This window comes from Salvia miltiorrhiza, chromosome 5, assembly GCF_028751815.1.
Source record: "Salvia miltiorrhiza cultivar Shanhuang (shh) chromosome 5, IMPLAD_Smil_shh, whole genome shotgun sequence".
In the NCBI taxonomy this organism is placed as follows: Eukaryota; Viridiplantae; Streptophyta; class Magnoliopsida; order Lamiales; family Lamiaceae; genus Salvia; species Salvia miltiorrhiza.
Genome location: NC_080391.1, coordinates 12828944 through 12843139, shown reverse-complemented (window position 1 = coordinate 12843139; position 14196 = coordinate 12828944). Strand labels below are relative to the sequence as shown.

Genomic DNA, 14196 nt, shown 5'->3' with positions numbered 1-14196 from the left:
TTTTATTTCAATTACGTTTACTTTGAGTGATAGGGTGAATAGATATGAAAAACTAATCTATCATTTATTTTAATAAATTGATAATTTTAAAATTTGTTTGATCTCTAATTCTTGAATATTCAATCATGTGTACAATATATAACACCTATATAGAGAGAAAGAGAAAGAATCGAGTAAGAATGGCGAAATGTGATGAAAAATAAGAATGAATTTGTAACTTGAGATATCAAATCCTATGGCTGATAGTATTTATTTAGAGGAGAGGAGATTTCACCTGAATTCGATCTTGGAGAAGCGAAAATTTTACCACATTATTTAAATATGACTATTTGTATATTATAAACAACTTATTTATATATTTACATTAATTTTATTTATTATTATCTTTTTATTATTTTGATTTAATGTAAAGTACATGAACTATATCAGGAAAAAAAAATTATTGGGGCCCAAAGCCGTACAATTCTCTATGAAAATTCCTTAAAATTATTAATTTGGCATTTGGGTGAACCAAATATTGACTTCTCCGCATCAACATAAGGTCCGCTAACGGCTAATTATGAAATTGGGTTGGGTCAGCAGCCCCTTGTAATTGAGTACAAACAAGGAGAAGATTATATAAAGTATAAAGAAAGTAATTTATTTTTAGACTTCACCTTTGTTTTTTTCTCCATAACACCAAAAATATATTGAAATGAGTATATTTTAAGTGTTAATAGGAGAAAATCTCCTATTTTTAATGTTGTACTTCCTCCATGAAAAAGAGTCCTATTTATCCATTTTTTTGTCCATGAAAAAAAGTTTCATTTAATTTTTTGAACCATCACATCATACATTCTCTTTTACATTTAACTATAATTTGTACTTTTATTTCACTTTTTAACTAAAAATGTACTTTTATTCTACTTTTTTGTACTAATAATACCCCTACAAATTATACATTTATCTCATTTACACTTACTTTAACAATTTTCTTAAAACCAGAGCTGAACTCCAAATGAGACTATTTTTCATGGACGGAGGGAGTATATGAAAAATGCCCTACTTTACAAATTTAAGCATTTTATGCCCTAATTATGTGAAGTACCTATTTTACCATTTGATGTCGATGAGTTTGCTTGGTTTTTTGTGAAAGTCCATTTGATCGATTTGACAGCCATCAATCATAAAAGTCAACTATTTGACACCTACTAGTTAAGAGTACATATGATTGGTGGGTGACTAGATCATGTGTTCGGCCAGGCGTACACATGATGTTCACCGACCGGACACATGATTTTACCTGCCGGACACATGATCTAACCACCCACCGGTCATATGTACTCTTGACTGATAGCTGTCAAATCGTTGACTTTTATGACTGATGGCTGTCAAATCGGTCAAATATTTAAGACTTTCACAAAAAACACGCAAACCCATCAAATCAAAGGGTATTTAAAGAAGGGTTAATTGCATCAAAATACCTGACCTTTTCCCAAAATTTGGTTTTTTGACAAACTTTTTAATTGTAGCAAAATTTTTAGCTACGTTTCAATTTATTGCAGTGTCCGTCTCGCGTATATTTCCGGCCAAATCCATTCATTTCCGGCCAATTTATTTTAGCTACGTTTCAATTTATTGCAATGGATTTGAGACGACAATGTTTCATTACCCGACACGACATGTCACCTAAGCTTTACGGAGGTCCACCTCAGCATGGATTTGGCCGAAAATATACGCGGGACGGACATTGCAATAAATTGAAACGTAGCTAAAATTTTTGCTACAATTAAAAAGTTTGTCAAAAAACCAAATTTTGGGAAAATGTCAGGTATTTTGATGCAATTAACCCTTTAAAGAATAAGGCATAGAATGCCCATGTTTATAAAAGAGTCAATTTTTCACATATAACTTGAGGAATATGGCATTTTAAATTGGGGGATTTGTAAAAATGCCCACATCCTTATAAAAATTTGTAAAACTGCCCACTTTTATAAACAAAAGTGGGCAGTTTTACAAGTTTTTATAAGAAGTGGGCATTTTTATATATTAACACTTTTAAATTTTCACTCATATTTTAATTTAATACCCTAAAAAATATAGTATGTATTTTTATTTAAATATTTGTGTCTTTATATCCCCAATACCTGAAATTCCTAACAAACAAAATGAAGCACCAATCTTGGAGCCCATTGTGCCTCAGTTTCTCATTACTTAACTAATTAAGGCCGAGAGGCATAAAGCCCACTTCACATTTCGCTCTTTGTTGTTGTCCATCTCTTGCATTCGCAGCTTCAGATTTACACGAGCCTCTTTGCTTCTTCCTCAAAATCAACATCAACTAAGCTAAGCTTCTCTCTTCTCCGTCTCTCTCCACACACTCAAATCTGCAATGTTTTTTTGTGCTAATTCTGGGGATTCACATGCATGTTGAGAATCTGAATCTCGATTACTTTCTGATGTCACTCTCAAACTACATGGATTTTGAAATTTTGAAGGCCTTGGCTTCTGTTTCGTTTCAAAATTTGGGGGAAAATCGAATTGAATATTAAGTTTTGTCTTTCCGAATGATAAACGAATGTGGTTAAGATATAATTTGGACTGAAAATATAGCCATATTAATTCTTGCAATTTGAAGCTAGGACTATGAGAAGTTGCTTTTGGTGGTAGAATAGTCTATTTTCAATTTTGTTGTAGAATTACCAGCAGCCATTGGTGGGAAAATATCACATCTTGGGAATTTTATTTACTCATTCGTTCATATACAATCAATTTTTATTCTGTTATTCAAGAATTAAAAAGGCAGGGGCTTTGGAGTAAACCATCTTTTCAAAAAAAAAAAAAAAAAAAAAAACAATTGTGCAGGTTGGGTTTTGATAGTATGATTCACTCTTATGTTGCTCTCCTGTTTAGTTTTTGATCAACTAAAAATGGGAGCTGCAATTACCAAAAGTTCATCTCCCAAGTGTACACCATCATTCCCAAAATCGATCAAAGCTTAAGAATTTTGGTGAGCAGCATGCTTTGTATTTCTGTGGTGATGAATCTTGAGTATCGATCATGTCCTTGGAAATAGATACTTGATGAAGAAACGAATAGAATAGAGCCGAGTGTTTCCTCGTATCATCCATTTGAATGTGGCTAGCTTAGAACCCTGATGATGGAAATGGTGTGAAGTATTTATTGTGTTGTCCTTGTAGACGAGGATGGAACGAGGAGATTAATGATCTGTTTGAGGCGTGTGATTTGCCTCAAGGAAGATGTATCCAAATCAAAATAACATCATTGCTAAATCAGTTGACAAGTATGCAAGTTGATGAATCCTCCTTCATACAAGCCTCCATCTACCAAATTGATGTCCAAACGGACCTATAACATCACCTTCATTGGCATACTTGTCTCTCAAAGCCTTACTCGCACGATCTTCCTTCGTGCCTTTTCTTTTTTTTGGATAAGCAGCTAAAATATTAACGGCTAGATAATCAGAATTTAATTAAACTATAATCATATTTTTTTCCTTCAAAAACATTTAATTAGTTTTAATTATGATTTATTAAATTTAATAAATATATTAATAAATTAAATCTAATTTGCAGATATCAGCACACAAATTTTAGTCGAAAAAATTTAACTATTAAAGAACAATTTTTGGAGGCTAGTGTGTTAAAATTGTCGAGTTTAAACCCGGCTTAATTTATACTTTATGAAAATACATTTTAATTTGCTCAGTGATTTTTAAGGATGTTAATAGAGCCAGTCTGTTCGATTTCAAGCGAATTAGTTTTGACTTTAATCCTAAAAAACCTTCAATTTTTGGGTTAGCCCATCAAACTAAAAAGTTTATAAAAAATTATTAAGATACTCCTCAATCCACGTTCATGATCAATGTTTCCCATTTTTCTCGGTGCGAGTTTTAAAAATTAAATAGGTGTGTTATGAGGTTGTGTTTTAAAATAAAAACATAATTTTTTTGTGGATGTGTTAAAACATTAAAAAAAAAAAAAGCATTGATTGTGGACGGGGAAGTATATAATTATTTTTTAAAGATATTATTGTAATAAAAAAAATAGAACACATTTTCTCATTTAAGACAATTAACCTTATATTAGATATATAATTTAATGTCATTTTAACATCAACTCACATTATAATTAATAAAAAAATTATGAGAGATAAGGATTTGACTACGCACATTTTAATCTAGATGGTTATATATCTTTAATCTACACGTAATTAAGTTTTCAATTAAGCATTTGAGAAAATAAAAACACATTTCATAAGTATTAAAATCTTATTATCAAATTCAAAAGCAAATTAATAAAGTTTGAAGTAATAAGAGAATTTTCGGTTAATTGAGCTAACCCATTAAGTTTTCTAGCTAATATATCGAACTCGGGTTATTTTCGATTCAGACCATTCGACTTAAAAATGTTCGACTCTAACCCTTTTTTCTCTATTTGTTTGGGTCTGTCGATTTCAATGTTTTAGTCTACAAGGCTTTACTTTATTTTTTATCATGCTCTAAAACTACCATTATCAGCAATCACCCTAATCACTAAACCACTCAACCTCTTCAATCTTTAATTCATTTCTCTCACTTCAATATCATAATATCACTCTCAACCAGCCACATCTATTTTGAACAGTTATCCATGACCATTCAAACTACTCAACCACAATATTTTATACAATTATTTTATCACTCCATCTGTTTCATTACAAATGTCTCAATTTTCATAATATGTTGTTCTATTACAAATATCTTTTTTTTTATAAATAATTAAAAAAATTAAGAGGCACACAAAAAACAAAGCGGTTAACTTTAATTATACATTTCTCTCTCTTTAACTTTATAACGCAAAAAACAAAGCGGATAACTTTATTTCTTTCAACAAAAAATTGGTCACAGTAATTCGTCAGTTTTCCATAAGAGTGATGTTAAAAATTTACAAAGTGGCTGCCATAAACTAGTTAAATTGGAAAAAAAAAATTATTTTATTTTTTTAAATAAAAAAAGAATTTAGTTATATTATTGTATAGTTCACATTGTAGCTATTATGTTATTTTTTTTATAATTATTTATTTAAAAAAACAAAAAATTACCAAAAAAAAGCTACAATATAGACAATACAGTAAAATAATTAAATATTTACTTTTATTTAAAAAAAGTTAACTAAATCAATTTTTTTCTATTTCATTAGTTCGTGGGCAACCACATTGCGGCCGCGTAGATTTGTTGTTTTCATAATTTAAAGATTGATTTTGAGAATCAAACTCACCTATTTATTACTTCATCCGTCCGCGATATCGTTTTCACATTTGTCATTTCGATCCGTCCGTGATATCGTTTCCACTTTCATTGATAGTTGTAGAGTTCACATAACAATTTATTCTCTTAACCTTAAGGTGCCTCCAATGGCACAAAAAGCTAGTTTCAAGTTTGAGAACCACCGTTGGGGAGAGCAGAAACTGGTTCTAAGAAATTGGCAAGAAACTGGTTTCGAACTAGGAACCAGTTTCACACCTGACGCCATGGAATTTATGTTTCTCCCTCTTGCTTTTTTCGGTTGAAATGGGCTTCCTTTCTTGTCCTTTTCTTTTTTCCCCTTTTTTTTTTATTATAGTGGGGTCTCAAATACTCCCTCCGTCCCACGAATCTTGACACGTTTGATTTCGGCACGAGAATTAAGGAGTTGTAGATTAGTGTTTCAAGTGTGTAGTTAATAAAGTATAAAAGTGATAAAGTAGGAGATAGAAGATAATTAAAGTGATAAAGTAGAATAGACAATGTAATAATTACTCCCTCCGTCCCTGAAATAAGTTCCTCTTCGGGGACAACTAGGGATGTCAAAAAAGCCCGAAACCGACGGGTCGACCCGAATAGACCGATAAAAAAGGTGGGTTAGGGTTGAATATTTTTAGCCCGAAAAAAATTTAGCCCGAATAGCCCGAACCGAAAATAGCCCGAGCCCGATAGGGTTGGCCCGAAAACCGAGTGGGTTGGCCCGATTAACCGAACACTTTCTTAATAATTGATTTTTAAACTTTAATACTTTACTTCTTAGTTTGATAATAACATTTTGATGCTTGTATAATATGTTTTGATTTTTTCTAACGATTAATAATAAATATTTATGATATAAAAGTCAAAGAAAGATAGTAATTTATGTTATATCTATATACAACTTTTATCGGAAACAAAGTTAAAATTAGATATTATGTAAATTTATATTAAAATGACACTAATTTTTGTATCTAAAATAAGGCGAAATGTTTTGATTTAAAAAACACGACATATTTTTATTACAATAATATGATTATCCATATAAAAAAATTATACATATAAAAAATCATAAATTCGTGGGCCCGAACGGGCTAGCCCGAAACCGAATGGGTTAGGGTTAGGGTCAAAAAAATTTAGCCCGAAAAATAAAAAAACCGACTAGCCCGAACCGAAAATAACCCGAAACCGAATGGGTTGGCCCGAAACCGAGTGGGTTGGCCCGATTGACATCTCTAGGGACAACACAAGTTTTAAGAAAAAGTGGAAAAGTATATTGATAGTGGAGAAAAATGTATTATAATTAGTATTGGGAGTGGTGAAAAAGTGAAAAGTAAGAATAAATAAAGTATTATTAGTGGTGGGGTAGTTGTCCAATAATAGAAAGAAAGAAAGAGGAACTTATTTGGGGGACGTCCCAAAAAGGAAAAAGAGGAACTTATTTCAGGGACGAAGGGAGTATTACTTTATTTAGAAATATGTCAAGATTCGTGAGACGGAAAGAGTATTTAAGAACTAGTTTATCATTGGAGAATGTATTTAAAAAAAATGGATCAGTTTTTAAAACTGACATGACACTTTGGAAGCTGAAAATTTTAGTTTATTGTTGTAGGCACTCTTATATTTTCATCAAAAAGTGGGACCCAAACTCCACTCACTACAATATCCACTATTATCTACTACTATCCATCACTTTTCTTAAAACCCGCGTCGTTCACAATGTGGAAACGATATCGCGGATGGAGGGAGTATATATATGAAAGCATAGTTCTAATGTACACTTTTTAGCGCCAAATCTTCTCTCTCTTATTGACTTTTTCTTTCACACGGTATTATCTTCATTTTCTATCCTATAACTTTCTCCCACCATATTTATGCATTCCATAACTACCATGTTTCATGAATGAACAACCCACTACACCAATTAGCGAATAAACTGCAGCAACCCACTACTAAAAAGCAATAACAAACTGCTACAAAAAAAAAAAAACGTTCAGATTTACAATTTATAAATACCAAATCATTTTCATTTATCATTTCCCACTTCTCTCTGCACTCATTTCCTGAAAAAATTACACAATTCAAAGCAACCCATTATTTTATTTCTCAATGTATCAAAGATTGCTGCACTAAATCGGTGTTCTCAAGGAATTGTAGCCGAAGAAACTCAAAGATTCGCGAACCCACAGGATCACAACTTCTAAGTATTCAAAATTCGTGGATGGAGAAGGAGAATGAGAAGAAAAAAGGGATGCTTGAATGCATAAATGAGTTACGTGTTGGCTGCTATTTTTAAAGCCATATGGGGGAACCAAGGCCGGATGGGCAGACTTATGTGTGCCTGAGTGGTGCTGCGGCTGCTATTGTTGAAGACGGGATGATTCGTACGACGATGAGTGATAGGCGAGAGAGATGTGAGGCTACGGGAAACACAGAGTGAAAGGGAGGCGGAGATGGCAAGTAAAAAGGGCACGTGGCGTGTTGCGGCTGCTGCCAGAGAAGGCGGGGCAGATCTGTCCGTGCGACTACGAGATGGCCTGAGCGGTTTTGAGAAATGGACGTGAAGAAAAAAAGAGCAAAGAAATGGAAGGAGAAATGGAAGGAGAAATGGGTGTGCATGTAGAGTGAAGAAGAAGAGCACCGCCTGAAATTTGGGCATGAACATTGGGTTTGAAGTGGAATTATATATATATATGTGTACGTGTGTTATTAGGTTTAATTCATGCTTAAATAAAAAAACACAATGAATTGTGTGTATGTGTGTTGGCCAAGTGGTAAGGGGTTAATGCTTAAGTTCAAAGGTCTTAGGTTCAAGTCCTCTAGACTTGGAATGAATAAATTATGATTATTTAAAAAATTGTTTAATTTCGATGATCGCCTTTTTTATTTAATATTGTTAATTAAAAAAAAAATACAATGAAGTTATAATTAATGTTTAAATTTTTAATTGTTGTATGCTTTAATTTGAATATACTATAAAATAGATAAAAATAGACTTGGAATGAATAAATTATAATTATTTAAAAAATCGTTTAATTTCGATGATCGCCGTGCATTACATGGGAGGACGTACTAGTTCAATAATAAAAAATGCAGAGTAGTAAACTATATATCCTCACAGTGCATTTTCACAATTACAATTCATTTAAATGATTGATCAAGTTTTGGGCAACTAATTTAAACAAAAATGAAGTCGCAATCGATTCAATCTTGGCCACAAAATATAAATTGTCTATTATATTTTTATTACATATTTATTTTAAGGATAATTTTACAAATAAAATATTATGTACTTATAAGAACATATTAATTCATTAGATATTACACGAATTCTATTTGATATATATGTGTAGCTATTTGGTAAGAATTATAATTTAATATTTATATCTACTAAAATATATTTAGAAGAATTATATATATATATATATATATTAATCTATTATATATACAATGAAATTATATTATACTATATATTTAAGAGAATATACTAATTTATAATTTTTAAAAAAATTATATATGAGTTTCTAAATTATTAGCTTTACATAAAAATTATATTGGTTTCATCTTCGATGCTACATTAAAAAAAATATTTGTGATTTCGGTTTATTTTTCTACTAAAATAAGAAGAATTAGATACCAGAAATACTAGTAATATATTAATTCATTAAATATATATTAAGAATTTATATCTTTCATCCCTAAATTAATTAAAAACTATCTTCAATTTTATATTAATCGTGGGAAGAATAATTTTTCAAATTTTGGATATTACTTAGGTGTAAAAAAGAGTTGTACCAACAGATTTAAAAATCTAAATAATTGGAAGCTCATACCACTTTCCTTTTGGTGTATGATTTTTTTTTTTTTGACAAACTGCCAAAATCCATCACACTCTTGCTCTAGGCGCCATAGAAATACGTTCCGTTTATCCCATTGCACAAATCGCAATCCTCCTTCCCAATTGCGAAATCAAATTCTCTGCTTCACCGCTATAATATTAATGGCAGGCTTATCTCTTGCTGACGGAAAGCTGAGCGTCAGCGGATATTGCATTCTCAGCGACGTTGCTGAAAATATTTTCCTAACTCCCGCAGAAAATGAGCAGACCACTTTCCTTGGTGTCAACTCCGAACACCGCGGCAGCCGCCTCGTCTTTCCGGTCGGCAAAATCAAGTAAACATGGATTTCCTCTCTGCTGTTTTGTGATTGAGAGTAGATGCCTGATGGTTCTAAAGTTCTCAGGGGATTGAGAATTCTATGCCTCTACCGCTTCAAGTTGTGGTGGATGACTCAGTGGATGGGGACACGTGGCCAGGATATACCGTGTGAGACTCAGTTTTTGCTGGTGGAGCTACCTCAAGAGCAATCGAATTCAGTTTATTACGCTGTTTTTCTGCCGATTATCGAAGGGGATTTCAGAGCTGTGCTTCAGGGAAATGCGCATGATGAGCTGGAGATCTGCTTGGAAAGTGGTACTTAGATTTTCTGATGCATTTGTGAATACCTGTTTTCCGTGCATCCATGTCGCATTGGGATTTGAATTTGTGAAAACTGTGAAGAATTGCCGTTTGCAGGTGATCCTTCTGTGCGACAATTTGAAGGGAGGCATTTGGTTTATGTGGCGGCTGGGACCGACCCATATAGCGTAATCGAAAATTCAGTCAAGTATGTTAACTTTAGTCTCTTTCTGGAATACACGCTGAGTTCAGTTTTTGAATGGATAAATGCTACAGCAGTTCATATTGTCGCGCTTGCATATTTTGTTACGGGGTTTCGATGGCATTGCTAGTAGATTAATCTCTTGTACATATACTCGATTACATAATATAACCTCAGTCTTTTACTTATTACTATAACCTGCATCAAACTGAAAGTGCTTTTGTAATCTGTCATTGATGCTTTCTTCTGTTTTCCAAGATTACTGGGACCATCTCTTATCTTGCATCACTTTTTTTTGCAAATATATACAATAAACCAGAAGCTAGTTGATGCGGCTCTTTTGATTTTCCACTATTATATATGATTCAAACTTCCTCCTTTTCTAAATAGAAATACTTAACAGGTCCTTGCAAACTAAGCTCCAGACATTCCGCCATCGTAGTGAAAAAGAGGTAATTCTAATATTAAAAATGTTACTTTGATCAATATGAGTGTGTTCTTCTCTGACGACTTTGGCTCTGCTTCCTTGTTAAGATGCCTGATTTTCTGAACTGGTTTGGATGGTGCACGTGGGATGCTTTTTATACTGATGTGACTGCTGAGGGAGTTAAGGAAGGAATAAGAAGGTCTTCTTTGAAGTGATTAAGTCCATTAAAGACTTAGGATAGCATCAGGTCAGAATTATAACTTCCGTTTCGTTTGTAGCTTGATTAAAGGTGGAACACCACCAAAGTTTGTCATCATTGATGATGGATGGCAATCAGTTGGCATGGACCCCAGTAGTACAGAAGCCAAATTTGACGACACTGCCAAGTAAGCAAATGTACCTAAACGCTCGCGAAAGGCCTCTCTGAAATACCACTACAACGAAGCTGATGTTGCATTTTAATTTTTGGCATCCAGTTTTTCAAATCGGTTAACTAGTATCAAAGAGAACCACAAGTTCCAAAGGGGCAGTGAGGGGGATGACACTGCAGATACAAGCACTGGATTTAGTCAATTTGTTGCTCAGATGAAAGACCAATTCGCTCTCAAGTACTTGTGTTCATACTTCTCTTCTCTTTGTCTGGCCAAGAGAACATTATGCATATAACCCAGTTTTCCAGGTATGTTTACATCTGGCATGCGATAGTAGGTTACTGGGGTGGAGTAAGCCCTGATGTTGCTGGAATGGCTCAGTATGACCCGAAAATAGTAGCTGCTATTCCATCACCTGGTGTGGAGTCCAATGGCATTTGTTTCGTGTTGAAGAGTATCATGATGAACAGTGTTGGCCTTGTGAACCCGGATAGAATCTATTCCTTGTACAATGATCTGCATGCTTATCTTGCATCTATTGGCATTGATGGGGTTAAGGTAGATAATCAAAGCATACTTGAGACTCTTGGACTGGGGTATGGTGGAAGAGTGAGGCTTGCAAGAAAATACCATGAAGCATTGGAGGCATCCGTGTCTAAAAACTTTAAGAATAATGGAATCATTTCTTGCATGAGCCACAGCACTGATGCATTATACAAGTACGTAATCTTACATTTGGGCCAAACCTTGGATTTGTCTATTTAGATCAACATGCCTCATTAGCTTCTGCGGTGTTAAATTGTAGCTCTCTTTATTACTGCAGTGCCAAGAAAGCTGCCACAGTCAGAGCATCAGATGATTTCTTTCCAAGAGATCCAGCATCCCACACAATTCATATAGCATCAGTTGCATACAACAGTGTTTTCCTTGGAGAGTTTATGCAGCCTGATTGGGATATGTTTCATGTGAGCATACCATTTCTTAGAACTCTCTTTTTGACGCACCAACAACACTTAATCAGCCGAGGTTCATCTGGGATATTTTACACTAGTGTTGAATCACTTCAATTGTTCTTTATCTTAGAGCTTGCATCCTATGGCCGAATACCATGGAGCTGCTCGTGCTGTAGGAGGCTGCACTGTCTATGTCAGGTGCTGTTTTTCATGCCTCTGCTTGTATATTTGGAACTCACGCTTTATCCCTTCATTTTTCATATTCTTTGCATCTTAATTTCAGTGATAAACCTGGAAACCATGACTTTGATGTTTTAAAGAAGCTTGTACTTCCTGATGGCTCCACTTTGCGAGCCAAACTTCCAGGTAGACCAACAAGAGACTGCTTGTTTTCCGATCCTACTAGAGATGGAAAAAGGTATGTCTCTAAAGATTGAAATATGATACAAGATAGATTAATTGACTTATTCATTCATCAACTTTGTGGCAGTCTTCTTAAAATCTGGAATATGAATGATTTCAATGGAGTACTTGGGGTTTTCAATTGTCAAGGAGCTTCGTGGTGTCGTACTAGTATAAAAAATCTGATCCACGATCAACAGCCTCAAACAATTTTTAGCACCATCCAACCAACAGATGTTGAATATCTGCAGAGCACTGCTCAGAGCGGATGGAATGGAGATTGCATTATGTATTCCCACAGAGGTGGTAAGTATCTCAGCCAAAGAAAACGATCTTTTAGCTGATATATATCGTCTAACTATACATTGTAAGAGAGTTTGATCAATGATATCATAATATGAATTAACATCTAAGTTTGCATCTAAATTTGATAATTCCTTGTCAAAGGTGGTAAAGGGGCTCGACCAGGATGCCGGGTCACGGGGAAAAACTGGGCTGGGCTGAGCTAAAATTTCATTGTGTCAGAAATTTTGGAGCTCAGCCCAACCCATAAGAATTTAAAAAATTAATAATGAATAAGTGAAAATGACAAGAAAAGACTGTGCCGGTTATAGTCGGGCCAAGTAGGTCTGTTGGGTTTACTCGTGCGGGGCCAAAACTGCCAACTGTATTCCTTGTTCATTATATTTGATAGGTCTAACTATCTAATGTAAAACTTCCAAGCTTGTATCTAATGTTATTATTATTCCTTGTCCATTGTTGTTTTTTAGTTTAAAGGTAAAAGTATAGAAGTGAAATCATGTTTAAACTCAGTCCCAAAATTCTATTCAATCTGTTAGTTTGGTAAGCCTAAAACATAATGAAGTGGACTCCTGCAAGAACGTTCGATCTGACATTGTCACTTTCTAGTTAGAGGGTAAAAGAATAAATGTCCCTTTTCTTAATGATAATTGTCACTTTTATCTGGACGTAGTCACAAAAGTCTTTGGCAAACATAATTAACCATTAACCATAAAGAGGCTATTTTGTACCACAAAACTGAAGTAAGAAAGAGGAAACAAATTGATTAGTTACAAAATTATTGTTTTATGAATCCTGGCTTACTGACTTTAATCTTTTTCACAGGAAAACTCATCAATGTTGGGGCCAATACATCTCATCCAATTGAACTGAAAGCTCGTGAGTTTGAAGTATACACAGTTGCTGCAGTGAGGCAACTGTCAAATGGTGCTGCATTTGCTCCAATAGGTCTCATCAAAATGTTCAATTCAGGTGGAGCAATAAAACAAGTCGACTACGAGTCCAAGGAAGCTGGACGCGTGGAGCTTAGCGTTCGTGGATGTGGCACGTTGGGAGCCTATTCGTCCGTTAGGCCGAAAATGATTATAAGGGATAGCGTGGAGGAGCAGGAATTTGATTATGATCACAAGTCGGGACTCCTCACTCTCAATTTACCACTTCCAGATACAGAGTTATACGAGTGGAACGTAGCACTTCATCTTTGAATATTTGGTAATGTTGTTGTTGCTTCAAATAATATTTTGATTGTTTAGGATTCTGCCTCTTCCCTTCCTCCAAAGACCGTACACTATACTGTATTTTACGGATTTGAAAAATGGATCTGTCGTGATTCTGAATCCACTGTGGGATTTGGTGCGGACCACCCCATAAAAATAGGTCTGAAGTTGCAGATCTCATTTTCTGATAAAGTGTGAGAAACACTGCGATCTGATTGATAATTGGAGGAAGCGGTCGAAAACGGTTTGTCTCGAGCGATGACGGTTTTGGGGGCCCAATGTAAAAGTAGTGAAATGTGAAAGTGTCAGTTGGTTTTATGTTTTGGTATGGGGACAGAAAACAAGTCACGAGAGAGCATGTTATACGATGTGGCCATGCATGTGTGCGTGTCTCTTGTCGTTTATACCTTACCATAAAAAATAGCCTAAGTCGTACGAGTCCAGTTATTCACCGTTGCTCTAATTGAAATATATACTTTTTTTTTTAATAAAGTGTGTACAATGAATTTCATATAAATAAATTATTAGAATTAAATATTTGTATTATATTTCACAATATATAATAATTAATTAATATCAAAAACATTTAAAATTTCTTTTCATGGTA

General features: G+C 34.1%; 1 protein-coding gene across 3 annotated transcripts; it reads left to right on the top strand.

Annotated features, from left to right (window-relative positions):
- The first annotated feature begins 9095 nt into the window (after positions 1-9095).
- LOC130986109 (probable galactinol--sucrose galactosyltransferase 1) lies at positions 9096-13713 on the top strand. Of its 3 annotated transcripts, none has more exons than XM_057909399.1 (13): positions 9096-9433; positions 9503-9732; positions 9835-9925; positions 10323-10371; positions 10454-10545; positions 10625-10732; positions 10823-10954; positions 11026-11436; positions 11541-11682; positions 11801-11868; positions 11954-12088; positions 12161-12378; positions 13198-13713. In XM_057909399.1, exons 1-13 carry the CDS (start codon positions 9111-9113, stop codon positions 13575-13577), a joined length of 2379 nt encoding a protein of 792 aa, XP_057765382.1. In that variant the 5' UTR covers positions 9096-9110; the 3' UTR covers positions 13578-13713. The 3 variants fall into 3 exon arrangements, with proteins under 3 accessions (XP_057765382.1, XP_057765383.1, XP_057765384.1); XM_057909400.1 differs by having other exon boundaries at positions 9101-9433; positions 9820-9925; XM_057909401.1 differs by lacking the exon at positions 9096-9433 and having other exon boundaries at positions 9440-9732; positions 9820-9925.
- The last annotated feature ends 483 nt before the right edge of the window (positions 13714-14196 follow it).

Bases quoted from the DNA above. Each gene is read 5' to 3' on its own strand.
- LOC130986109 (XM_057909400.1), top strand. From the start codon at position 9,111: ATGATTTTTTTTTTTTTGACAAACTGCCAAAATCCATCACACTCTTGC. The intron at 9,926-10,322 runs GTATGTTAACTT...AATACTTAACAG, and splicing joins GTAATCGAAAATTCAGTCAA to GTCCTTGCAAACTAAGCTCC. The intron at 11,869-11,953 runs GTGCTGTTTTTC...TCTTAATTTCAG, and splicing joins GGCTGCACTGTCTATGTCAG to TGATAAACCTGGAAACCATG.